At 42.4% G+C, this 26451-nt stretch overlaps 1 protein-coding gene across 5 annotated transcripts in view; it reads right to left on the bottom strand.

The window, feature by feature from the left end:
* ZC3H13 (zinc finger CCCH-type containing 13) overlaps nt 1-26451 on the bottom strand; it is a 54370-nt gene that overhangs the window by 4177 nt on the left and 23742 nt on the right. For 3 of the 5 annotated variants that reach the window (XM_018565299.1, XM_018565298.1, XM_018565296.1), the window contains 9 exons: nt 25062-25514; nt 20482-20658; nt 15630-16119; nt 12150-12253; nt 7539-8564; nt 2268-2783; nt 1415-1564; nt 1030-1230; nt 325-488 (listed from right to left, as the gene is read on the bottom strand). In XM_018565299.1, the coding sequence (XP_018420801.1) occupies nt 325-488; nt 1030-1230; nt 1415-1564; nt 2268-2783; nt 7539-8564; nt 12150-12253; nt 15630-16119; nt 20482-20658; nt 25062-25514 (3281 nt within the window). Of the gene's footprint in view, nt 1-324; nt 489-1029; nt 1231-1414; nt 1565-2267; nt 2784-6835; nt 6881-7538; nt 8565-12149; nt 12254-15629; nt 16120-20481; nt 20659-25061; nt 25515-26451 lie in introns of all 5 variants that reach the window. The other 2 variants (XM_018565295.1, XM_018565294.1) reach the window with 1 other exon arrangement.

Here is a 26451-nt window from a genome sequence, read left to right on the forward strand (position 1 = left end):
ATATATATTAATGCAAATGGGTAAGCCCTATTAGTCCACTAGAGAAAATGTGATAAAACCAAAACTGAGTATTGTAGTATGCGATGATACCTTTCTTATTGGACTAACAAAATGTATAAGAGACAAGCTTTCGAGAGTTAACCTCTTCTTCAAGTCAGCAGTATTGTATATATATATATACATATATAAACACACACATTTTGTTTTTGCTTTGTCGGTAGTACATGTGCAATTACCTTAGACATGCAGAACACTTGTATTTTTACATCTGTGTAAAATGTACATCTGTTTTTATATCTATATAAAACAATCATAATTCCTTACCTTTTCATTTTGTACAAGTTGCTTGCGAATCGTCAAGTCCCTTCGAGAACACAGAGCTTTACAGCAGGGCCCAAGATTACTTAGTAAGCCAGCTCTCTCCCTCCTCCTGAGCAGCGCAGCCATGTTTAGAGCTCCCAGCTCATGTTCAAACAAGTTTTCTGCTTCTAAATAAATTAGAGTTATTCAATTAGTACCAAAAACACAAATAGAGCAGCATCACACATCAAAAACACATTGTGGGGCGAACAAGGCACATAGTAACACATTTCCATTATAAAACGTTCCACCCCCTGATTAAATATATTGTACTAATCTCATCAAGGGGCTTATCTAACGCAGAATTATTCCATGGTGCTGCACACCAGCTCTGGTAAGTGAGAACTAGTCCAACGAAGCCCCTTTTGCCAGTCTCAAGACTCTTTGTGTCCCATCCCTCTCATATGCATCATGATGTACAAAGCAGGACCAGGGGCCATCATTGTACATGATGGCATTGAATGCACACCCATATTGCAGGTGGGCGTGAACACGACTGGAGCACTGGCTGCTGCAAGACTCTGGGGTACGGCAAGTATTTTTCTTTTAGATCATTGACAGGAGAAAACAAGTATCATATTATGGATAAGTTAAGGGCATACAATGTTTAAAATTTATGAAGTGCCAAGAGTCGAGCTTAAAAAGTAAAAATAAAAAAATAATACTTGCCACGAGGTTTCTCTACAGCTTGCTGGCAGGTTTCTTTCACTTTACTGAACAGGTCAAGCCCAGCTAAACGTTTTGAAACACCAACACGTAGTAACACAGCACCAGGTGTGAATTTCAAGAGGGCAGCACCAGATTCACGAGGTTCCTTTGCCTGTTTGGGCATTAGACTAGACCAGTCTACATCAATTAGAGCCAAAGGATCTGTACAAAAAGACAACAATCCATTTCAACATAATCAAAAGTACAGTATATATTAGATATTAAATGTCAATCATATAAACTACAAAATGTTCACATTTGCAAGCCATGTGTTTTTAGTTTTTTTTACTTAAGAGTGGTAAAGGCTTTGCACCAAAACATGCACATACTTGCACAACTAAATTACCAGATATCTTTTCATCATCCTGCTGGTCTTCCTTCTTTTCAGCATCATCAGCTAGAATCTCATCCAGCTCATCATCACTGATTGGCTCATACTCTTCCCCAGCCACAGAATCATCAGAATGATCCTCAACAAGCTTAGAGGACTGGTCTCCTGTGGGTTATAAAACAATTAAAAAATGGTAGCCAAAGAGGTAGCACTTTTGCATTTATATTGAGTTTATACATCATCCCCATGTTCGCTCAGTCTAACCTATAGGGCACCCGATATCTACTCGTAACACCCGTTTTACTGCTTGATTAGCTTATACTTAAAATTTGGGGGGTGTGGGGGGGATTGAGACAACTGGAAATATAAATGCCAAGAGGTCCAGTTCTTAAATCATTTCTTAGGCAGAACAGATACATTTTTGTTGGCCGTCATTCCGTACAGCTTACTTTCAAGTCACATTTTACATTTGACAATTTCTAAGAGCTGGGAGCCTTGGGTCGATAATCTGTGTATAATCCACCTAGTTTTGAGCAAATATCTAAAAGTATTATGCTTTCCTTGTAGGACAATTTGGTCAGCCAAGTGAATAAATCCCTGCATTTCCCTCCTCCATTTTCACTTCTCATGCTACCTGTCCTTACTCCCCTCTGACTAGCTGATTTCTTCTATCCGTGTTTATCTTTTTTCCTTCCTCTACTACACTACAGGCGTCTCATCTGGGTCCCAAGGAATTTTAGATTTATCTAAATTAGATTGTTATTTTTTTTTTTTTTACTGCTTTATGCATTTTCCTTTATACACTGAAATGACAGAATATTGGTTCACAAACATCCTTTCAATCTTCTAAATTGATATTTGAACTTACCTTCAACATTTTCAGGTTTTTCGGTTTTACGACTAGCAATTACATCTTGTGCGTTTTCAGTGTCTCTATCCCCTTTGTCCAGAGAAGAGTTGTTTCGGCTGGAAGACTCAAAGCCTTTGTCATTGTCCCTCTCTTTAATGTCACTTCGTTTCTGTTCTGTCGTTGTGGGGACATCAGTAAATTTAGTTCTTTCCTTCTCCATACTGTCAGGAATTATTTTCTCTCTCTCTCTTTCCACATCTCGCCTTCTGTCTCTTTCTCGGTCTCTCTCACGATCTCTTATTCGATCTCTATTTCTTAGCCAGTCTTTATCAGCTTCTCTATCCCAGTCTCGTGGCCTAACATCCCTCCTTTCACGATCACGGTCCTTGTCACGGTCTCTTTCCCGATCATGCTCGTATCGATCTCTGTCAGGGGCTCTTTCACGGCTGTCAAACGATCCAGATCTTGAATGTACCTGACGATCAGAATCGGGTGAACTTCTTCGAGAGCTATGACTCCGAGAGTCCCCGCAATCTATGAACAGAACAAACATTACTTAACTTTCGGTTCAACTCCACATGCATATCACTGTGAGAAACAAACAACAGTTTACCGGGGCTGCGCTCTTGCTCCATTATTTACAGGATTACCTGAGCCCATGACAATGTGCAAACCGTATGCTAAAATGACTCCCAATCCAGAAAGCAGACCTGTATGAGGGGGTTAGTACCATCTGTTAGCAATAAATGTAAAGCACACAGGAAATGGAAGCCTTCTAAAACATTTCATTAGAAAAATTAAAATATACAAAACTTTAAACTGGATTGCTAAATTAAAATGCATAAAGAAAACTATTCTGGAGGAGACGCCTTTCCTTAGATTGACTCTATTAATCTTAACAGATTAACTTGTATGTTATTATATTTAATCACTCTGCTAAACTATTAGTGAATTTTGATTTAATATGATTAGACATTTTTCCAGGATTTTGGTAAGAAGGCCTCTGACATTCTCCACTCCACACAATACCACTGTTTAGCTCCATACTAAAGGGTGTTACCTGCATTACCAGTCCTCTTCTCCGGAACATGACTGGAGACACCACTGCTCAATTGAAATCCTAAAAAGGGACGTACGTGCATGTGTGCGCGCGCGTGTTTTATCCCCACTAGATTTACAGGTACTTTTATCCATTGGTGATCAACCTCACAAATAGACCTTTTAAAATAGGTTCTCTCCATTGTAACAAGAGTAAGTACCGTATTTTGCGGCCCATAAGACGCACCGGACCATAGGACGCAGGGAGGTCCGGCGCGCCTTATGGAGCACTCGACAGACTGTAGCTTCTGACACAGCTTCTATGACAGAAGCTGTGACAGAAGCTGCAGTTAGTGACCGCTGAGACAGGTGGCACTGTGATTACAGCGCCACGGTCTCAGTGATCACACAGAGCAGACGAAGAACGTCCGTTCTTCGTCTGCTCTATGGTGATCTCGATCGTCGCCGCTGCTCGGTTTTAATACGAGTGATCTCATTAGATCACTCGTATTGAACGAGCAGTGGCTCCTGCTGCTGAACTTGATCGCCGCCGCCGCTCGGTTTTAATACAAGTGATCTCATTAGATCACTCGTATTAAACGAGCAGTGGCTCCTACTACTCGACGGCGCCCGAAACTGCATGTCTCGGGCGTCGGGATTCGCTCCATAAGACACAGGCACATTTTCCCCCTCCTTTTGGGGGGAAAAAAAGTGCGTCTTATGGAGCGAAAAATACAGTAATATGAATAGGTCCAGTGTAACAGTTTAACAGGCATGCCCAAGAAAATAAGATTTTTGAACCCACAATAAAATCTTTTTCTTGAAGTCCCTAGAGAGAGACAGGAAGTTTTTTACCTTCATGCTTTACTGTCGCCTACAGGAGGATTGGATTGGCAAACAAAAGAAAATGTAGGCCAGTCCAGGATAACCGCCCCTACAAGCAGCATGCCTCATTAGTGTAGCAAAACAGTACAGAAAGCATGATTATAAAATCAGATAGCGGGGATCTGTGTCCCTCAATGGATTTCACAGTTGGTATAAAAATCCTTTTCGTCCATTGAGGAACCCGGGAAATCTTTAACCTTCGAGTCATCCAAAAACAGTACAACTGATGGGTGGGCAACACAGGAAAGAGGCCCAAGAAAACAATAGTACTGGGCACTGCCTGCAGCTCAAAGAGCTGCCTGAAGAAGGACCTTACCTCCAACGCTGGCATTAGAAAAGGCTGCAACGTCCACTTGGTAGAATTTAAAACAAAAAAAAACAGGTTGCAGCCTTGCAAATCTGGGAAACAGTTGCTGGAAGACAAAAAGTCCAAGAAATGCTCACAGAAATAGTAGTGTGCCTTGGCAGGAAAGGGTGAGACCATAAGTGGTGTAATGAGAAGGCAGTGCACCCTATCAGGGGCAATTAAGAATGGCAAAGCGCGCACATCCCAAAACCATAAACAAAACAATGGGAGGGAAATGTAATTTTGGTGAACTATAGCACACATTTGCCGAAGGGACTACTTTTGGTAATAAGGATCTGTGCTCAACACCATCCTTGCAAATCCAAGGTTTTTTTGCAGGATTAGGTGGCCAATTCAGACACTTGCAAAGGTGATGGCTACAAGAAAAAACACCCTTGTGGGTGAGAGTAGAGAAAGTCTTTAATGGGCTTCATCAGGAAGTGAGAGGCCAAGAGGCCAAAAAAAAAAAAAAAAAAAACCCAGCAAAAACAGTAATCTAACCCTTAATAGTGCTGAGCACAACACTGATCCAGATCCAGCTGTAGAAAGAAAATGCTGGGGTGGACGTCCAAGCCCCACACGAAGGGAAGTATGTCTGTGTTGTCTGGCTAAATCCAGATGGGATGACCCTCTAGAAGAAAGGCCCAACACTGCAGACAGAGCCAAATAACACAAGTTTCAGGACGTTGATCGGGGGATGAGATTCCACTGACAGGGTGCCCAGGACTCCTTACCAGTCCAACAGGTTAGCATCCATGGTAAGGGTTCTGACTCCAGGGCTTTATTTCTTACCCACCAAGCTAGGGACAACCTGGTCCTCTGCTACAAAGGATACCCGTTTTAACTTCTGGGCGTCTTGGTGTTACTGGTACTGTACTACATCACATTTTGCTACTCTAACAATATTAGTCTGGTGTTCTAACTTATACAATCACTTACTATAGATTGGGGAGTTGTAAGGAAGTCCCTATTACGGTTATACAGCACATTATTTTGTTTTCTGCTTATACCTGGCCCATCTAATATTCTAATACTGGAGCCAACACCTTAGGGAATACCTGAAGTCCGGACAAGAGGCCGAAGGACAAGGCCACAAACTGGTAGTGCTGGGATCCCATAGCAAAGTGCAGGAATCGATGATGCGTTGGAAAGATGGGACCTAAGGCAGGAATCCTCAATGTCCACAGACGTCAGAAGATTCCCCTGGTAAAAAAAGAGGCGATGCCAGGTTTGGTAGATTTTCATGCAAATTTTTGGATGCGAATGCAGACATTCAAAACTTTGAGAACCAAGATGAAAGAAACCCAGGAGTTTGGGAACGGTGATTAGGTTGGAAAAAAAACAAACTCCTGAAACCATTCTACCACAGGAACAGAGTCAATGACACTTTGATTGAGAAAACCCAAAAAGGTTCGGTGGAGATCTGCTAATCTATGCACAGACACAGAAAGGTTGGAGGTGAGACACAGGAGGCGGCAAGGCAGTAAAACTCCTGGCCGTGCTAAATCCCTGCAACAGGCAGTCCAGCGGGGTACAGGCGCAGTGCGCCAAAAGCCAGATTGAGGATAACCATACTAGATAGCTGTAATTGAAGAGATAAAGCTCAGGGAGCAATGTAGAGAAGAGTTTTGATTTAGGAAAAATAATTGAAGTTAAAAAAGTGCTAGCAAACATAGGTTAGTCTTTAACAGAGCTAAAGCAGATGTCTATTCTCCAAGAACACTAGCAAAAACAAAAAAACTAAGGCATGCTTGTGGTAGTAGGATTTTCAGGATAGTTTTTTCATTAACCAGTGTTCAAGTATCCTGAAGGCAGTAGCATAACCCAAAGGTTAAACACTTTCAATGTCTTTCAATGGAAAAGAAAGAAATCCAAACATTGCAAAAAGTCCAAGCATGGTGTAAAATACCACACTGCTTCATTCCTTTCCCTAGAAGCCTCCTAATTACTCTGTAGTAACACAAGCAATCTGCACCTTCAGATAGCTTTCGAAAACTGTAGATCACTTCACAGCCACTGACCACCAAACTATTAAAACCTTTTCTGAGCAAGTCCAATACAGATAATGGTTACTAAAAATGCACTTACTACCGATGTCAAGTACTTTATTGTGGCCATTAATTCAGGCACATCATTAAACATTTAAAAGGTATTGATAATAAATTGTTTAAGCATATTTTAGCATTATTTTAGGCACATATTTAGACATTAGGGTATGATAAACAAAGTATTATATTTGTATAATCTACAAGGCCCACATGGAGTTTTTTGTCCATGTGCAATGCTCTCCCTAGTGGCCTAGTGAGGTACTACACACCTGGATGCCGTGTTGAGATGTGTGGCTGCAACGCGACCGCATGTCCTGTATGTGGAATGCACAAGTTAGAGCTTTACAATTATATACTTAACATCAGGAAACGATCATAAGCATTTTAACATGAGCCAGAGGTTTACCAATACATAATCTACTGGAAAATACAGTCTATCGCCTTGTTATACCAGAACAAGGTGCTTACAATACTACTTTGTAGCTCATGTTTCCTTGAAGAACATATTTCCATTTATAACAGGTTTTACATACTGGAGGGTCAGTACACCGAGAACTGGTATCTCAGTCAGGCATACGTACTGGTCGGAAGAATCACTCGCAAGCTCTTGTACAATCAGGGACTCAAACAGCAAGGTCTCAATGGCTGAGAAAGGTAAATTTAGAATTCCAGCAGGGAATCATGCATTTGATCCCTAAAAGGAATTAGAATCCAGTGGGCAATTCAGCTACAAACTCCCATTAACTAAAATGACAGATCTGGGTGAAGTGACTATTTAACAAATACTTGTGTTCTTTTTAGAGTCAGAATTATTTCTCACTACTCTTATGAAAAAAAAAATATTGAAGACAGCAAGATTAATTGAGATACACAGAAGGCTGATGAATAAAAGGCAAAACAGATGTGCTTGACTGACGTATGCTAGGCTGTTCAGTTAAACACAACAGTTAAGGAAAGAAATAAGGGATCTACCTGATGAAGTGCTGCGGCTGGGTTCTCCCCTTTTAAGCTGATCAATTCTAGACTTGCGTTCCCCAGAGGGCTCATTGCTTTTGGTTCGTTCTCTGTCTTTAGAGCCTGCGTGTAACAATTTCCTTCTGGCAGCGGGATCATCTCCACTGCGGTGAACAGAGTCAATAGACGGAGATCGGATGCGGCTGGAGGTGCGACTTTGGTTACTAGATATACTACTGCTACGTTTCTGTTCAGCAATCTTACGAATTGGTGGCTCATCCACAGGTGTAGGTCTGGAATCCTCTTTCTCCACTTTGAGTTTCGCTGGCTTTTTGATAGGCTCCTCTGTGATTTTATCTGGAATTATAGCTTCATTTCTTTCTGGTACATCCTCATCTGACCAGTCACTGAATGTGGTTTGGATGGGTTCAGCAGGCAATTTTTCTGGCAACACCTCAGGAAGTTCCTCTTTTGGAGCTGCTGCTGCTGCAACTGCAGGAACTGGAGCCACTATAACTGGTGGTGTCCTGGGGCCCTTCTTTTTCTTACCGGGTTGCACAAGTTCTTCATCAGAGACCTCAGAATCGCCCTTCTTTCGCTTCTTCTCCAGATTCTTCTTTTTTTGAACCTTCTTGGGTGAAAAGACTTTCACTTCTTCTTTTGGAGATTCAACAATACTTTTTTCAGCTACAATCTCTTCATCTTTTTTTTTCTTTACAGTTTTCTTTAGCATTTTCTTCTTGGTTTTGTCATCATGCAGTTTATCAGAAACCTCTCTTTCTTCTTGCTTATGTTGCATTGTGCTATCAATGTCTTTTGTCTTTGAGCTTTCAGTATCTACCACCAAGTGCTCTCTCAGTTTTTCTGATGCAGATACTCGCTCTTTGACTTCTGGCTCCTCAAATCGCCTGGAAACCTCTTTTCTATCAGGCTTGCGTTCATCTTCTTTCCAGCGAGATGGTCTTTCTTCAGAAACATGTGCAGGGCTTAGAGCACGAGATTCTTGGGGTCGGACAACTTGACTTAGCAGCCTATGTTTCTCATCTGATTAAGAAAAAAATAAAAATAAAGTCCTTAAAAACAAAATGATTTAGTTACGAGCAAAAGACAAACAGCATTCCAAGTGTGAAGATCCAACAGTCCTATATGTTAGCCCACTAATCTCCACCATTCTCGCATGCTAAAAATTGTCCAGCAAGGTGAAGGAGTCTGACACATCAAAACAGACAGCTAGGTACCAGAAAAGAAGGATATTGGAAAATCAAACATTTTACAGTAATGGTTCTTTAAATATTAAACATTTAGGTATGAAAACACTTTTTTGAAAGTAAATGTCCCAACTGTTTGTCAAAACTGGTATCATGCTGCTCTGCACACTATTACTCGAAATTGTTAATTACATTTAAAACCCCAACCTCCACCAACATGGCTGCATAACACTCAAACATCTCTATTGCTTTCACAGGGAACAGAATCCCCTAGTACTGAAAATAAATTAAATAAAACAAGCAAGCAAAGAGCACATATGTGTTGTGGAGGCACTTGGCTCCATTCAGTACTTCAGGGACCCTGTTCACAACTAGACACAAAGCAAGTGGTGCCGCGGCAGACAGGACAGAGATAAGTGTCTGCCTAATGCTATTGTAAGTTTGCAGGAATAATCTAGGCTTATTAACCACATGCTGTCCGGCCGTTTTAATTAAATGGTCGTACAGCGGCTTCTTGAATGCGGGTGGGCGTTTTTAAACGTCCCATCCCGCCCCGCTCTTGCCCGCCACGAGGCGGCGCGCACAAGCGAGAAATAAGCCTGGAATGTAAACAGACAGCGATGGCTGTTTACACACAAGCGTTCTGGCGTCTGTAGAGACGCCCGATCGCTTGTAATGTGTGCGGGTGTGCGCCCCCCCCCCCCCCCCCCCCCCCCCCCGCCCGCCCGTCCCCCCCGTTGCAGCCGCTGCTGGCGATCTCGAGCTCCGCTGTGCCCGGTGCAAGCACAGCAGCTCTGCGGCCGGAAATCAAACGGAGCTCAGCACACGAGCTCTGTTTGATCTCCTCTTTGGCATGCAGGAAGTGATGTGTATTACATCACTTCCTGCATTCAGTGTCACTCTCCGGTACAGAAACCGGAGAGAAGCTTCATCAGCTTCTCTGGGGGTCCCTAGATGACATTAGGGGGTCTTAAAGACCCCTGATGTCTCCATAAAGAGGACCCGACACTGAAAATTGGCTATCACAAAGGGGGCTTGTTAGTCCCCTATGTGATAGCAATAAAGCTTAGTGAAAAAAAGGTTTAAAAGCATGTTAAAAAAAAAAAAAAGAAAAAGTCACATAAAAAGGTAATAAAAAATTGTAAAAAATGTTTAAGTCCCCCGCCCCCCACAAACACATGCAAACATGCGTCGTGTGCCTACGTGCGGAAAACGACGATTGCATCCATTACGCCGCACATGTTACATATCGCCACAAACGTCGCAGTGAGAGCAATAATTTTAGGGACATCAATTACTGATAACACTAAACTGATGAGTTTTAGAAAGTTTAGTAAAAGCTTTTAAAGCGTCGCCTATGGCCAATTTTGGGTCTGGTAGTTTTTGCTAGTTTGCGGGCGCACACAATTTTAAAGCTTGACATGTTTGGTGTCTATTTAACCGACGTGACCCAGTCTTTTATATTTTGCCAAAAATGTGGGTAATAATAATAGTTTTATAACAACGAAGGGAAAAGTTTTTTTTTTCCCCGAAATTTTCTGTACTTTTTTCATTATATAGTAAAAAATAAAAACCCGTAGTGGTGATTAAATACCACCAAATAAAAGCTCTATCTGTCCCAAAAAAATGGTATAAAATTCATTTCAGTACAGCATTGCATGACGGAATAAATGTCAAGTCAACGTACCGCAGCGCTAAACACTGAAAAATGGCCTTGACAGGAAGGGGGTGTAAACCCCCCCGGTCAGCAAGTGGTTAAAGTTTTTTGGTTTTTTTTTAGTTGTAATAATTTTAATCCAGGCAAATCAAATACCCTAAAAAAACAAGAGCTCCATACTTTTTTTTTTCCTGCCACCCAAATCACTCAACAATGCTCTGTTCAAATGCAACAGCCCCCGGAAATCTGCTGGGAAGGTCCATCTCCTGGATCTACTGCACTCTCAATGTGGAAGATCACAGGGGTGAGGAAATGTTTAAAAAAACTTCTTGTCTAAGGACTAAAAGCAGGGGCCCAATCTACTTAATTTTAACCAAAACCGTATTTAATTGTATTTTACCGTGCTAAGAAGTGCTTCTCATTGGTCAGCGCAGTCAGGTGACACCAACGAGTGCTCGCAATTTGCGAGCAAAAATCAAAATCCATGGCACAGACGGCAGTATGGGGTACAGATAGTACACCCGTACTGAGGGAAGGGAAGGATAATTCACTGAAAGGTATCTATAGCAGGGGGGTAGGGGAGAGAGGGCCTGATTTGAGTGGGTAGTTCCATTTTTCCAAATTACTTGGGAAAGTGAACTTACCCTTTCATGCACATTGTGCGTGTTAGAGAGCGCTGCTGCCCTGCTACCACAATATGGCACACAGTGAAATGGGGGCAGCACTTAATTGGTTTTAATTTTTTGGCTGTGATAGCATTCAGAGGTGACAGGTTCTCTTTATGGAACCAATCACCTCCAATGCAGGAGTTTGAGCACAGCATTGTGCTCGATCTCCTGTGCAGCTGAGTCTATGAGCACAGTGCTCCTGTCTCACTATTCACACAGAGCATATCTGAGAACAGATGTTCTCCGGTCTGCTCCCCGCTCTCCATCCTAAAGTAATTTGCTGTGGTCCCAGGTCCCCCAGAGGAGCGGGAGACCACAAAAACCACAGCGGGGAGGATGGACCATGGGTGGGGCGACACAGACCATGGAATGAGGAGGAGAGGGTGGGGGGAGTGACAAGCAGGCCACTTACAAGTTATCTGGGTGGCTGTACAACTTGCCCAGATAGCTGGCTTGGCCACAGCAAGGATAAATAAAAGAAAAACACCTGCCCGACACCCAGAAACGCATGTCCAGGGCGTTGGGCGATACAAAATGTGCACCCCTGGATCAGCAGGACCCCCAAACAAAATAAAACTTCTGAGGTTTCTGAAAACAAGCAGGTAAAACTTTCATATCCCTTTGTCCACCATTATATCCTACAAACACCATAGTCAGTTTGTTATTCAGCAACTGATTTAATTTTTAGCAAAAACTTCCAGAAATTTAGAGCCCTAACTGAAATGAAAAAAATACTGCAAACGTTGCAGTAGCTTTTTTCATTTCAAAGCTAATGCAAGGTTTGCCTAAGAAACCTCAAAAGCCTACGTCTATTATGCATCAACTATGTCTAAACATTGATTCGTTTCTCCAGATGGAGAAAATTTCTCATAAAAAAACAGAATCTATGACTAATAAGCCTGAAGGTGCTGCAGTAAATGACCTCTCTGCAGAGTATATCTGGTAGTTACTGCGCAGACTGCTTGCATAATGGCACAGGCTTGAACCCCAATTAAGGATGCAGCTTTGGAGTCCGCTACATCCGACAAGAAAGATTCATTAAAATCCAATTTTATAGAAAACAAACAGTTTTTTGTTAAGATCTATACATTCTTACTCTTCTCATCACCGCTGTTGTAAGTATCGCTCTCTGGAGAATGTTCTCTACGACGCTTTGGAGACGGACGTGGACTTGGACTGCTTTCATTTCTATGCCGCTTTCTGTAAGAGTAGAAGGGATTAAATAAATAGTCCAAAACACATAAATGTAAACTATTAAAGCTGAACTCCAGGCAAAATAACTTCTATTTATTCTTTAGTAGCTACCAAGAACATTAAATCCACTTTGTTTGCAAGAAATGCCTTTATAAACCCAGATATTACTTTGTGAATGTAAAGGAGACACCATCACTGTGCTGCACAAAAGCCTATGCAAAGAGCAGAGCTGTGGGAAGGACCCACCTACTTCAGACTGCTTGCAGAAAACTACAGAAGTGGGGAGTATACAAGACCAGTCACCCTGTACAAGGACAGAAAGCAGCAGCGACTGGTCCTTATTACATGAAGCTTCTGCACAGAGGCAAAGTTTCAAACTGGATCACGACAAAGATCGGAGAGAAATACACAAAGCACACCAGGATTTAAGCACTATTATAGATGCCTCGTATTTGGACAATATATACTTATCCCAGAGTTCAGCTTTAAGTTGGGTGAAAGGACCCAAGACTCTGTACTAGGGATGCACCGATACCACTTTTTTAAGACCGAGTACCGATACTTTTGATCAAGTACTCGCAGATACCAATTACCGATACTTTTTCTTAAAGGGACAGGTCACATTTTTTTAAAGCAATACAAACTAATGCTTTAAGGTCACTTTCTTAATATTATGATTAATGAGATGACGGGGGAGCATGACGCCGGCTTCCCGGCCAATCAGAATGCCGGGCGCTGCGTCATTACACGGCGCCCGGCTTCCGGATTTGCTAGCTTCCTGACCAATTGGGAAGACTGGCAGCGCGTCATTGCACGCTACCCGGTTTCCTGATTGGCCGGGAAGTCGGCTCCATGCTCTCTCATCACAAGTGACGAGAGAGCATGGAGCCGTTTCCTGGCGTCCAAGGAAACCGGGCAGCGTGTAATGATGCCCGGCTTCCTGATACAGGAAGTACTCGTGCTAGGTATCAGAGCATTTGGGCGAGTACTCACCCAAATACTCGGTATCGGCACCGATACCGATACTAGTATCGGTGCATCCCTGCTCTGTACAAAGCCCTTAAAAAGAAATATTATACAAAATGCAATACAAGGTTTCAGGACCTGGTCTCCCAGAGGGTAATATAAAGATTAATTTCAGGCGAGAAAAAAAAACACATTCAGTGACATACTAATGTTATGCAGTAAACACTGCAAAAGGCACTGAAGATAGAAAGTACAGTTTACCATAATCAGAGTTCTGTGTAACCCTCTCCTTAATAAGCGCACACAGGACTCTACATGTTAGGAACGTTACAGGGAATATACTTCCCCCTTCTCCGTCACCAATAAGTTTCACATTTCCAAGACACATTTGAATTGTACTCGTGGCTGTGAGAAGCTTCTGAGGAGGGCATCCCACGATCACCAAATAACAGACAAAAGGGAGTGGGGTGGACTGTTGTGCTACAATCATTTCTGGATTTAAACAAACAAAAAAACACCACTGAAGAACTCAGCCCTACTCTGCTTCCTGTCTACCCATTTCCTCCCATGGCCGAATATGTTTTGACAGCTTGCTTAATCCATAAATAGCAATGGTATTCATTGAAGCATGATGGCCTTTCATTTTGCCCAAGTGCAGTATTAAAGCAGCTCTTTAACCATATCTTTAAAATAACAACAAACACACCTTAAGAAATGTTTAGTAATGACGACAATCTACAGATACTTGAAGATTATTGCTGGATTTGTATTTTTTGCATACCTTATTTCCCTTTGCTTTCCCAGTCTTCTGGCAGTGGCCATGTTTACTAAGGGCAGATTACTAGATCTCCATTTACTTCCTGGATTTCTGGCACATATGACTAGACATGTGACCATGCACATCATCTCAGGGGAGGAACATGCCTTTCCCTGAGATCCCATGAGATTACAGATGAGCACTCCCAGCAATGCTCTGCTGATGTAATCTTCCAAACATGCAATGCTTTGGCACATTACATCATTTGTGCCAGAACTGTACAAGGAAGTAGATGAACGCTATTTTCAAGTAAATGAAAAAAAGTTTAACTAATGAATGTAAGATGGTTTTAAATTAACATGCAGAGCAACATGTTGATGTGATTTTTAGGGAAAGGGGGTAAAGGTCCGCTTTAAGAGGGCTTACAAATTTCTAATGCTTTTTGTAAGATCTAGGGTAACACACAAGCAATTTCTTACATCATTTCTCCAGAAGACAGCAGCATAACCCTATGTCTTAGAATTCATCAGAACAGAGTCCCTAAAAACTAACAATAGAGAAACCAGCATATCAAAGAATCAACCGCTTGCCTTTTTTCCACAAACATGTTGAGGGCAGATATCTGAACTTTTAGAGTGCTGACTGCCAACTCCTGGTTTACTCTGTACTGTAGGAAATCTAAGACAGGAAATATTCATAGATGCTTGCCTCTTTACACCAAGCTGAAAATACCTTTGACGTTTTCCATAAACAGCCCCCATAACCTCTGATCTACTGGACACAAATGTCTTAATTACCCTGTCTGGCAGGCCCTTAGGCCCCGTTCACACTGAGCGATTTATCGCGCGGTAATTCCCGCGATATCGCGGCTATTTACCGCGCGATATCGCTCTCCAATGCTTGGCAATGGGACAAAGGGCCCTGCTGTCTCGGGTCGTGCGTCGCTACAGCAGGACCCTTTTTGGAGCGGATTTTGCCGCGATTCTAGCTTGCTCAATGCAAGCATTTGCGCGATATCGCGCAAAATGCAAATCGCACGATTTGCGAATCGCGCAGTGTGAATGGGGCTTAACTCTTCAGGAGCTTATTACTCTTCAGGAGCTTAGAAGTCAAGCATCCAGTTTTAATTCCCCTACAAGGGATGGAAGTCTTTTTCTGTGTTCCACAGAACTTAACCCCCCACCCCCCCTAGATTCAGGGGAATCTAGGGGACGTCCTGGATTCCCCTGAATCTTGGACGCATGAGAAAACAGGCTTCCCCACCCATAACACCAGAGATCCCAGAGAATGTGTCCTTTCAGAGAAGAAAACACAAATACAGATGAACTATCCTTGGGAAAGCCCGTGTCTGTGTCCCAAGGAAAGTCCATGTGATGTTTGTGTTTCTTGTCTCTGGGGGTGGAGTCATGATCTCTCATGCTGTTCTGGAAAGACTAATGATGAAAAAAAGGACAATATATTACGTCACCATGTTAAATAACAATAGTATTATTGCCGAATCAATAGGAACTCAACTGAAATGTAAAAATTGCTTTTGGAATACAGGTGGAAGAGCTGAACTGGTTAAAGACTGCAGGAATTGTAGAGGGCGGCAGGGGCACGGTCACATAACCCAGTCTCTTCCCTATTAGATTAATATACATAAAGCATGACACTTACTTGGTTTTCCTATCTTCATGTATATCTTTCGGATTTCTTTCTTCCCGTACATCGTCCCTTTTCTCTCTGCGATCTTCTCTTCCTTTCTCCTTTTCATCCCAGTCTCTTGGACGCTCTCTTTCTCGTTCTCTGCCTCTCTCTCGTTCTCTCTCTCGTTCACGCTCTCTCTCTCGTTCACGCTCTCTGTCCCGTTCTCTTTCACGCTCCCTTTCGCGCTCTCTCTCTCTTTCACGCTCTTCTCGTTCTCTTTCACGTTCTCTCTCTTTTTCTCTCTCACGCTCACGAACTCTCTCACGCTCAGACTCCCGCTCTTTTTCTCTTTCCCTTTCTCTCTGTTCCCTCTCACGCTCCCTCTCCCTTTCTCGCTCACGCTCTCTAGTTCGGTCATCCCTCCTTTCATCTGTTCGGTCAACCCTACGCTCATCTCTTCTTTCTTCACGCTCCTCATCATTCCTTCCTCTGTGAGGTGCTGGAGACGTTGGTCTTTGATCTGTCAATCAAAAAAAATATTGAAATTTAGGTTTCAGGTTTTATTTTTTATTATGGATTTCTTTTGTTGTTTGTAATTGTGTCTTATATGAAAAAAAAAATAGAGATATAAAAAAAGAAATGTACTTTAAAAGACTGCTTGCAGCAGTTTATGTGACTAATTATTGACTGCTCCTATTAAAGTTGCCAGTTGAAAACAAATAGGATTTTGTTCTTACCGTAAACTCCTTTTCTCAGAGTCCACTGAGGGACACAGCTCTGAAGAATTCTGATACGTAGGGTTACTGCTGCTGCCTCCAGGAGAAATAGATACAAGGCAAACAAAAATGAAAAGCCTACTACTTCAAAAAGGACTTAACCCCACTTACCTCACCACCTGCCAGTTGTATGTAAGGAAATGAGGGGAGAAAGCTGTTGTCTCACAGCAGTCACCTGTTCTGTACATAAAGATTTTGTCCAAGTAGCCAAAGTCATAAGGACCATAGTTGATAATGGTTGAGGTGCTTTTTTACAGGGATTTGCAGTATCCAGGAACCAGAAAAAAACTGCCCTTCTGGAATTTCACAAACTTCATATTAAAACCTATCAAGAATAGGATGAGTGGAAAAACCTTGCAGACACACTCAGGTTTATGTGACCCTAAACTAGAAATTGCAGGAGTAGAAATAACAGCAGAATCCTCTAATTTTAAAAGAGAAACATGGTTTGAATTAAGAAGGCAACCGTTACTTTCCGATGCTGAGTAAATCTGTCACAGCCCAGTTATGGCATCAATGATATGGTATGACAAACATACCTTAGGTGTATTGTATTCACGAGCCGAATCTGTGCTATGTTCCTTAATCAAAGAAGGAAGGAAAGAATGGCGCCTGGGGCTCATACAATGTAACCAATCTCTGACTGCTGCTCTTTAATGAGAAAACTACAAAAATCAGTTTTTCCCAGTAAGCGTGAGCAGAACTAAAGAGGAGATCTACCGCTGTGCCAACTTATACACGACGCATAACAAGCACAGGTGTCACCATAGCAACACCTCAGTTTAGGCCTTGACAATACAGGCCACTTGTGACTACTAGAAGAACCAGAAACATCAGTGACACCAATGGAAAAATCACAAATGTCACAATTTTCTGAATAAAAACAGCAATAGGACACAGTGTAGGCAAGGAAAAAAGTACTTTAACACAGTGCCCTACTAAATGGAAGTCTGTTCTGACAATTCTGTCTCAGACAGATTCACACACTATAAAATTCACGGCCCTGACTGGTGTGAGGAAAAAATATATGAGGTACTGCAACCACCTGCTGCAGACAGAATATTTGAAGAATGGCTGTGTAATAGTATAAAACAGGAAATTTCTGGTCTCTCCAAAAGGAAGCCAAGCCGAAACCGCTCCATCCACGTTCACCATTGATAGAAACCAGAAAAATGGACTACGTATGCTGGCACAGGAGATTAAAAACAAGCGCTTCATCAAATCGAAGACCCAGCCTCTTAAAGAGACAACAGGAAATTGACATAAAAATCAGTCAAACTCCATATAAAAGTATTAACCAAACAGGAGTCAAAAAGCACACAGCCAAAAGTAAAATAAAAAAAGGCAAAATTTGCAACATTATAAACTTTATGTAAAAACATTTACTACTCTTGACTCCATGGCCCTGTTCCTGACATAAGAATCCCTTGATAATACTGGCCTGACTACAGATGAAAAACAGGAACACAGGACCATCGCAGGAAGAAGCATACGTAGCGAGACCAGAAACAACCTGCTTCAAGACAACTAGACAAAATTCCAGTATTTAAAAAGGAGAGCTATGAGGTGAGCGTTTTTCACTCCTCATAGTTCGAGAACATTGAAACTGTCGCACGTCGGCTCTATAGATCGCAAAGTGAGCAAACACATAGCGTCGTGGCTCACTTGCCCATCTTTTCCCTGCAAAGAGCCGTGACCATTCGTCACTGCTCCCCGCAGAGATTCCCCCCTCCCCAATCCTCCAGCGCTGACTGGAGGAACGGAAGGGAGAGGGGGCAGGCACAGTTGACTCTGCCTAGATAGCTAGCTGATTAACAGCAGGCTCTGCCTAAGTGGATATCGACAGCATTGTTGGGATCCGTCCCGGCTGCGGCGTTTTCAGTATATAGCCAGCTGTAGCTGGCTATACACTGAGTGGCCAGTTTATAATGACCACCTGACGTTTGTAGGCAAATTAGCTATAATTTCTCGCTGAAGTTGCTAGAGGGCCAGACCATTATAAAAAGGGAAGCAGGTAGTTTACCAGTAGAAGTGATTTTTTTCTGAAGATATGGGTAAACAACGCGATTTAACAGCCTTTGAACGTGGGATGATTGTTGGCGCTCGGAGCCATGGAGCGAGTAACAGCAAAACAGCAGAATTTGTTAAATGTTCAAGAGCATCTGTTGTTAAAGTGTTTAAAGACTGGACTGTCAGCTGAAAATCTGGGTCTCAACGTGCGAATTGTGGCCGTCAGCGACTAGTCAATGTTAGGGCAGAACGGAGAGTGGCAAGACTGGTACAAGACAACAGAAGGGCAACAGTGCAGTGTCAGATTCCTCGCATCACCTTTCAACATCTTGTGGAGTCACGAGGCGGCCCAACAACTTCATCTCATGGAGTCATCTCGTGGCCCAACGAAGTACTGATGGGGTGGTCATAATAATCTGGCCACTCAGTGTATACTGAGCTTTGGGTCACGGGAGGAGGTTAGTATATGTCCTCCCGTGACCCTTGAGAACTATGAGATAAAAAGGTTACCCCTTAGTTCTCTAACTTATATGAATCTCTCAGTTTTGTCAGCTAGCTGGAGAGACTCCTAGTATTTAATAATATCTGGTATGAATCAACTAGCAGCTCTTGGTAGTAGAACCTTTAACAAAGAAACGAAATAAACAAATAATAAAAGTAAAAGGAGACATTCATTCTCCTGAGGACACTAAGCAAAACTGGCAGGTGTGAGGTGGGAAGGGTTATGTCCTTAAAGGGGCAGGCTTTTATTTTTTTTGCCTAGTGTCCATTTCTCCTGGAGGCAGGAGCATAACCCTACGTCTCAGAATTATTAGAGTTGGGTCTCTCAATGGACAATAGAGAAAATGTTTTTTCTTTATTGTTATTTAAGGGGCACAGGATAGTAGTTATTATGGAACTTTCGCAGCCCAACAGAGCTGAGAAACACAGCAAACAAAACACCAACAAGCCCACATAATTTAAAAGTGGAGTGTAAATAAGGACAGCCTGCACCTCACCAGCTACTTGAAAGATTTAATGCATGAACCTGGCATCAGATGAGGCATGAACATCAACTCGTAAGACTTCGGGAACATGTGAACAGAAGACCAGGTCTCAGCCTTGCAAATCTGAGAAGTTGAATGACGCCTAATAACAGAAGAGGCACTCACAGACCTAGGAAAGTGGGCCTTAACAGGAAAAGGTGGAAGTTTGTTTAACCTTAAGGTCTTAAAAGGCAATGATGTATCTGAGCCACTGAGATATAGTGGAACAAAAGGCTAGTTCCTTTTACCGGTACAATCAGGAATGGTAAACCCCCTACAGCACAAACTACATCTATGCAATGAAAGGTGTTTTCTCCTGATGAAAATGTAGGCAGACAGAGATAGAAGAACAAGTCCATTTTGAGGTGAAAGGCCCAACTGCTTTAGGTAGAATCAGAGGTGGTTCTAGGTCTTAATACCTTACCCTTGTGAAAATGTGTCCATTACATAGTAAGGATGCCAGCCCTGACCTTCGACAGCCATGCTGTTAAAAGTCAGAGACCATGGAGCAAGGTGGTAAACTGGACTTTGATATAGGAGAGCTGGTTGATCAGTAAGAGCCCAAGGGGTGTCTGCCAGAAGTTTGATCAGGTCGGAGTACCACATCCATATAGGCTAGTCCAGAGCCAAGTTTGCCTGGAATGCACTCCCCATCTCAATCCTGCAGCGTAGATGAGAAAGGAGGAAAAGCACAGATCAGGCTATACTGGTACCACAAAGTTACCGGGTATCCACTACTTCTGCCTGAGGATGTCTGCATCTGGAGAGCAGTTTTCTCCAAGCGATTTGTTGGTTCCACCTGGGGGGTTCAGGATTCATCGTCTGCTATGTCATTGATTGTGGCATCACATTGATTGTCAGAGTTTGAGTTGTTGGTTTCCACAATAGAAGGTCGTCTAGGTATCTCATAATGGGAATATCTGGTAAGCATATTAAGGCTAGCACACTGGACTAGCCTTAACTTATTTTTGCCAGTGTCTGAAAGCAGCAGTATAACTCATTAATATCAGAACTACTAATCCTGTGTCCCTTAATAAACGATAAAGAAAGTATTTATACTAGCGTTCTTACCTCTATCTCTGTCTCGACGATCTCGATCTCCATGTCTACGATCAAATGAAGAATCTCTCCCCTGCTCCCGGTTGTCATATCGTTCTCTATCTGCATAACTACTCCTGGACTCCCAGTTGTCATGGTAACTGCTGCTACTGTGGTTATCAACCTGGGAGGCTCTTGCTCCACGACCAGCTAATAAAAAAAAAACACAAGATCAGCTGTCATGAATATAGACTATAAAGAACATTACATGAATACAGTAATTCTCAGAACTGCAGTATACAATGTCAGAACTCACAAATGTTGGGTACTTTGACAGTGCTAAAATCATAATGCAGTTCCCTTACTTGAAGTTTTTTTTTTTTTTTAAAAGAGAAACAAAAAAAAAGGAAGATAATTGTTTAATATCACCAATTCAACTCTGCTACATAACTCAGGGTCCAGACAAATCACCTCTAACAGAAGCAATGTCAGAACTTTTGATATAAAATGTATATGAAATTAAAGAGATCATGTCACCAAAGTATCTCAAACTTAAAAGGAACTTGTGTGAAACATTACGAGAAAACCAAATAAGTGTGTACACTAGCTTGACAGAAGACAATGGAACACATCCGAGATGTTTGTCATTTACTCTTGGGACTATTGCAACTTAGGTATAGGTCTCTGAGAAGTAAACAGGTTGTTCACAAGGCCCACAGACCTTGGACTAATGTCTTTGTCTAAATTGTAATTGAACACACTAGTTTGAGTTTTGCTTAAATAAAGGACATGATTTGGACAGATGTCCTAAAAACTGACCTGGTAGAAATCTTAAGAAAAACAGGGTCAAAAGGTTGAATTAAAATATATTTTATCTTATACAGAATTTATTATATCAATTAACCACCTAAAATAACCAAATATCTAGATATATGTCTTCAAATCTAGAAAAATTGTCTTATAGGAAGGTTGTTTATTTTGTATCATACTACAAGTTCTTTTGTTGATACGTTTAATGAATTGTCATGAATCAAGCAACTTACCACCGCCAGAGATTCAATAATTAAAATAAGGGTTATAATCTTTATTATTAAATTGTCACGTAGAAATGAAGAGAGGTTCCTATCTCTCCAGATGGAGGGGATGCTGCTTGTACCATTAATCCTCCATCAGACCACAAAGCCTAGAAGTATCAAATCTGTGCTTAAAGGAGAACTATGACATGAGTGATTTCCACTCACGTCATAGTTCTAAGCCCACCTGTGACAATGAGACTGTCACAGGTCGGCTCAGTAGATCGGGAGGTGAGGGAAAACATACCGGGCTCCCTCACCTCTCGATCCTGTCACGGCTCTCTGCCGTGACAGGGGGAGGGGCTGAATTCCCCTCTCCCCGCTCTGCCAGCGCTGACTGGCGGAACGGACGGGGGAGGGGGCGGGTACAGCTGGCTCTGCCTCTAGATAGGCAGAGCCAGCTGTCACTCACGCAGCTGGGCGGATCCCGTCATCTAAGTCGGGATCCGCTCCAGGTGCGGTGTCTCAGTATACCGCGAGCTGTAGCTCACGGTATACTGAGCTTAGGGTGACGGGAGGACGCTAGTTTGTGTCCTCCCGTTACCCCAAGGAGAACTATGGGGAAAAACACTGACCCCATAGTTCTCCTTTAACTTTGAAATGTGGTGGTAATGTATCATTTTCCCTACTAAAATATATATTGTCATATAGTTTTTCCTTGAATGCCCATTTAATTTAAAAGGAGCTAAGTGAAGAACTGTTTCCATTGAAGCTTAATGTTAGCATAATGCCAGTCCTTAACTTCTTCCTGCAGGAGTAGATTTGGACAGGGTTACTTTGTTCATTCGTTTCTAGTAGGGCTGGGGAATATTAACGATTAATTCCTCGATTAATCGTTAAACTTTTTGATCGATTAAAATTCTTTTGAAAATGAAAAGACTCACCTCTCCGCCGGCTTTCGGGAGTCCCGTCGGAGAAGAAGGGGGGGGAGTCCGGTGGCGTCGATGTCCGTGACGTCACCGGACTCCTCTTCCCTTCGTTAGCCGACGGAGCCACTTGGGCCAGTGAGTCTGCACAAGAAGCACCAAGCTTCTGTCTTATATTAAACTTGTATATATGCACTATGTGGCTCTCCATTAACCCCCCCCTCCTGTCCCCCCCATCTCGCTCCCAGAAATGTGCCCATTGAAATTTACTGATATCATGTTGCAATCAGGTCCTTACATGAAATGGAATGGACAGGTGCTGCTACTTCAAATATTAAGCTAATACTTACCGTATTGAGTGGGGCACGTGAGATTAATAACGTGCTTGATTAGTGTGATTCTAGTACATTTTATTACTTAATTACTGTGCTGAATGTGTATAGGCCATTGTAGTAGGATCTGTATGTGCATTATAATTCATCGAAATTAATCGATTAAAAAACATTTCGATTAATCGAACACGAAAATTTTAATCATTACCAGCCCTAGTTTCTAGTCCTTCACTTGTCTCCTCAATACGATTCTCGCCACTGTTTTACCTATTAATGAATAGATGCAAGTGGTGTAGGCGGTTAATCTCAGAAAGTTGCTACATGATTGTAGTTAAATAACTGGCTAATATGTTGCATTTGTGCTATTGGAGTGTTAGAATTAATTATCAAACTGAGTTTCTGTAACCAATATGGTTTACATTGTTTGATGTTTTATTGATACAAAGAGAATAATTGTACTTGACGGTATTATTAAATTCAGTATTAGTAAACATCACGAAGTCTATTTGCATTTCAAACCTTACCAGGTGCATAGCACCTCCAACTCTAAAGAATTCAGGTACCTGTTTTTATTGAAGGGAATGTTATCCAGTGTGAAACATTTTTACGCTGGCTTCACACCTTGGCGTATTGGAAACTCGGTTTTAACGCGATTTGCGGTAAAAGAAACACACAGCAAACGCGAGTTTCCGAGGGTGTATCCGGCTGTATACTGATGGATGCAGCGTTAATACGCCCCAAAGAAGCTCCTGTACTACTTTGGGTGTATGGCGTTTTACCACACGGTAAAACGCGCAGGTGAGAACCATGCCCATAGGCAAACATGGGTTTTCACCTGTTGCGCGTTTACCGAGCGTAGGAACGCGCGGTAAAACGCTCAGGTGTGAACCGGGCCTTAGATAGATTGTTGTCATTTTACTGACAACTGGAGCCACTGATATTGTTGATATTTTATATTCCTAAAATTTTTGGGAAACTGTTTACTGAGAAATAGATTAGTTCAAAACCCATTAACATTATCATAACAGCAAAGAACCTAAAGAAAACCTAGAGTGATGACTTCTCATCTGGTCCAATAGGGAGTCCCACCGCACTCCTGACCGAGAAGTCCCATACATTGCGTGGTGGTGGCGATTGGTGCTGAAGTGGCCGTGGATGGCACCACCAGGTACTCAAACACCCGAATAAATGGTCACCAGCACTCCCAAGTTTTCTTCAATATGAAATCCTTTTCTTCATTCTAGCGGGTCATATCACCATGCGCAGCAAAGTTTCAGAACCTACCCGGTCCCTTCATCGCTGGATTATTTATTTAGCGCTGCACTTAAAAGATGTTTACTTAATAGAATTTATGTATTTTTTTAATGTATTGTTACATTTAAAGTGCTGGCTAGCTGTATTTGTTGATAGTTTAGCTAGGTTAGGAATTAGTCCAGAGGCATAAATATTAGGGATGCACCGATCCTATCATCGGGGCCGATACCAAGAATTTGGACGAGCACTCATACTCGCCCCGAATGCTCCGATGCCTAGCCCGAAACTTCCGTTATCAGGAAGCCTGGCAGCGCGTCATTAGACAGAGCCCCCCTGCTTCCTCCTTGCCTAGCGACGGCTTCCCTGCTAATCGGGAAGCCAGGTGGCGAGTCATTACACGCCGCCTGGCTTCCCGAGTGGGACTTCCGGTACTCGATACCGAAATACCGGTGTCGGTGCACCTCTAATAAATATTCTTAAACCCCTACAATGGGGCTACCCCTGCACTGCAAGGATTAGGTGCTCGTTTCCCTCTAGGGATAAAAAAATAAAATAAAGTTACACTCATCTGAACCTTAAAGCCAGCTGGCTACTAGACCAGTCCGTGCCCCCTCTCTCCTCCTCTGCTCAGGCGGTCTAAGGCCCTATAGGATGTGAGGACGCCGAAGGACATTCCATCACTGGAGCAGAAGGGGGAGTGAAGCTGCAGGGTCTGGTGTACCAGCCAGCCTTCTCCAAGGTTCAGGTAAATATATCTTTTCCTTTTTGTCCCTAGAATAAAACAAGCACCAGACCCATGCAGTGGGGCTATTTATGCCCAGAGTTCTGCCTTAACTGGTTGTTGATTGGATAGGCAAGTACGATCGAATGGTCATTTTTAAGTAGAATTCTATAGGCATGCATGCTCATGATGCTGAAGGGAGGCAGGGAGATTCCACATAGGGAGTCTGCTCAAACTAGCAGCTAAACTACAAACTGCTTTATTTAGTACAATAATATGAAAGAACAAGCACGTGAATGTGAAATAAAATGTTACTGAAGGAAAATACTAGAATACGAGTGGAGGAAAGAAAGATTAAAAAAGCTACCTTTTTCCGGAGGGTCAGGAGCGCGTACTCTTGAGCGCCCATTGCGGTCATTTCTGGCATCACTTCTAGAATCATTTCTGCTCTCGTTTCGAGTTTCCGTTCGGGAAGCATCTTCTCTCCCATGGCTTCTTCTGTAACTGCGATCTTCATACTGATCATCCTTTCGGTGCGAGTCACGATTATCCCTCTCTCTGTAATCATGTGCGTCACGGGCTGACCGAGAGTCTTTCTGCTCACGGCTTTCTTTACTATCTCTGTAGTCCCGGCTATCTCTGGTGTCACGGCCTTCTCTGGTGTCCCTTGTTTCTCTTCGATCACGATTGTCTCTCAAGTCTCTACGATCACGACCATCGCGAGATTCTCTATCATCTCTGTGCTCTCTAGAACTGCTTGGCTCCCGGTCCTGATCTCTATCATCTCTCTCTCTGTCTTTGTCCTTTCTTCCTCTGCTCTCTACAACAACAAAATAAATATTTCTTGACATTTCTTAATGGATAAAAGATAGGAGCTTTGTTTTAATGGTAATTTTTACATAGTATTCCTATACCATTCTACAGTTTTGTCTGCCCTCATTTTTAGACCACCTAGAGGTCTGCACATTGAAATCTTAATAAGCAGTACTACTAAGGACATTCTGATAAGACTACTGTTCTAATACACGTCACTTCAAAGCAGGGCATACGCAGACGACCCAAACACCTTTTAGGGTAACTATAACTAAGGCATACTAAAATGACAATTTACATAATGACACAAGGACAATAATATAGACTGAAATGCCACGTTAGCAAACCTAAAGTGTTTGTAATGCAGCACCAATCCAGATGTTCAAGTAAACATTTAAGGAATGCTGTAAAATTATCCATTTTAGAGCGGTCACGTGATCTCTTCAAGATGGTTTTGCTTGGGGCAGTGGGCAAGTCTTCACCAAATCCAGCAAAAGCAGCAATGGCAACCACTCGAATCAATTTAATACTAGCAGAAAGGGGGATACACAAGCAGTGCAACTGCATTAAGGGCTGCAACCCACTAATCAATTAATAGTCATCAACTATAGTCATTATCGATTAGTTGGTTGGATCCCTTTTCTCTCTCCTTCATGCTGGGAGGAGGGCACAGCAAGCAGTGGGCAGGTGCAATAGCCAGCCTGCTATTGGCCATTTCAAATTGCAATAGCGGGCTGGTTATTGCACCGTCTGCGGAATCTTGCCACTGGCAGCTGTCATTCTCTGGCTCCTTTTATCTTTTTACATTTTTAAACGGATCTGAGCAGTTGCCATTGTTGCTTTCCCGGATCAATGACCAAAGCGTGTGACCACACTGTGCCTGTAGGTAGTATAGTCACATGCAAGAAGAGAAGGAAACTGGGATGAACCGTTTTTATCAAATG

Source organism: Nanorana parkeri, unplaced genomic scaffold (genome assembly GCF_000935625.1).
Source record: "Nanorana parkeri isolate BGI_ZX_2015 unplaced genomic scaffold, ASM93562v1 scaffold829, whole genome shotgun sequence".
Classification (NCBI taxonomy): Eukaryota; Metazoa; Chordata; class Amphibia; order Anura; family Dicroglossidae; genus Nanorana; species Nanorana parkeri.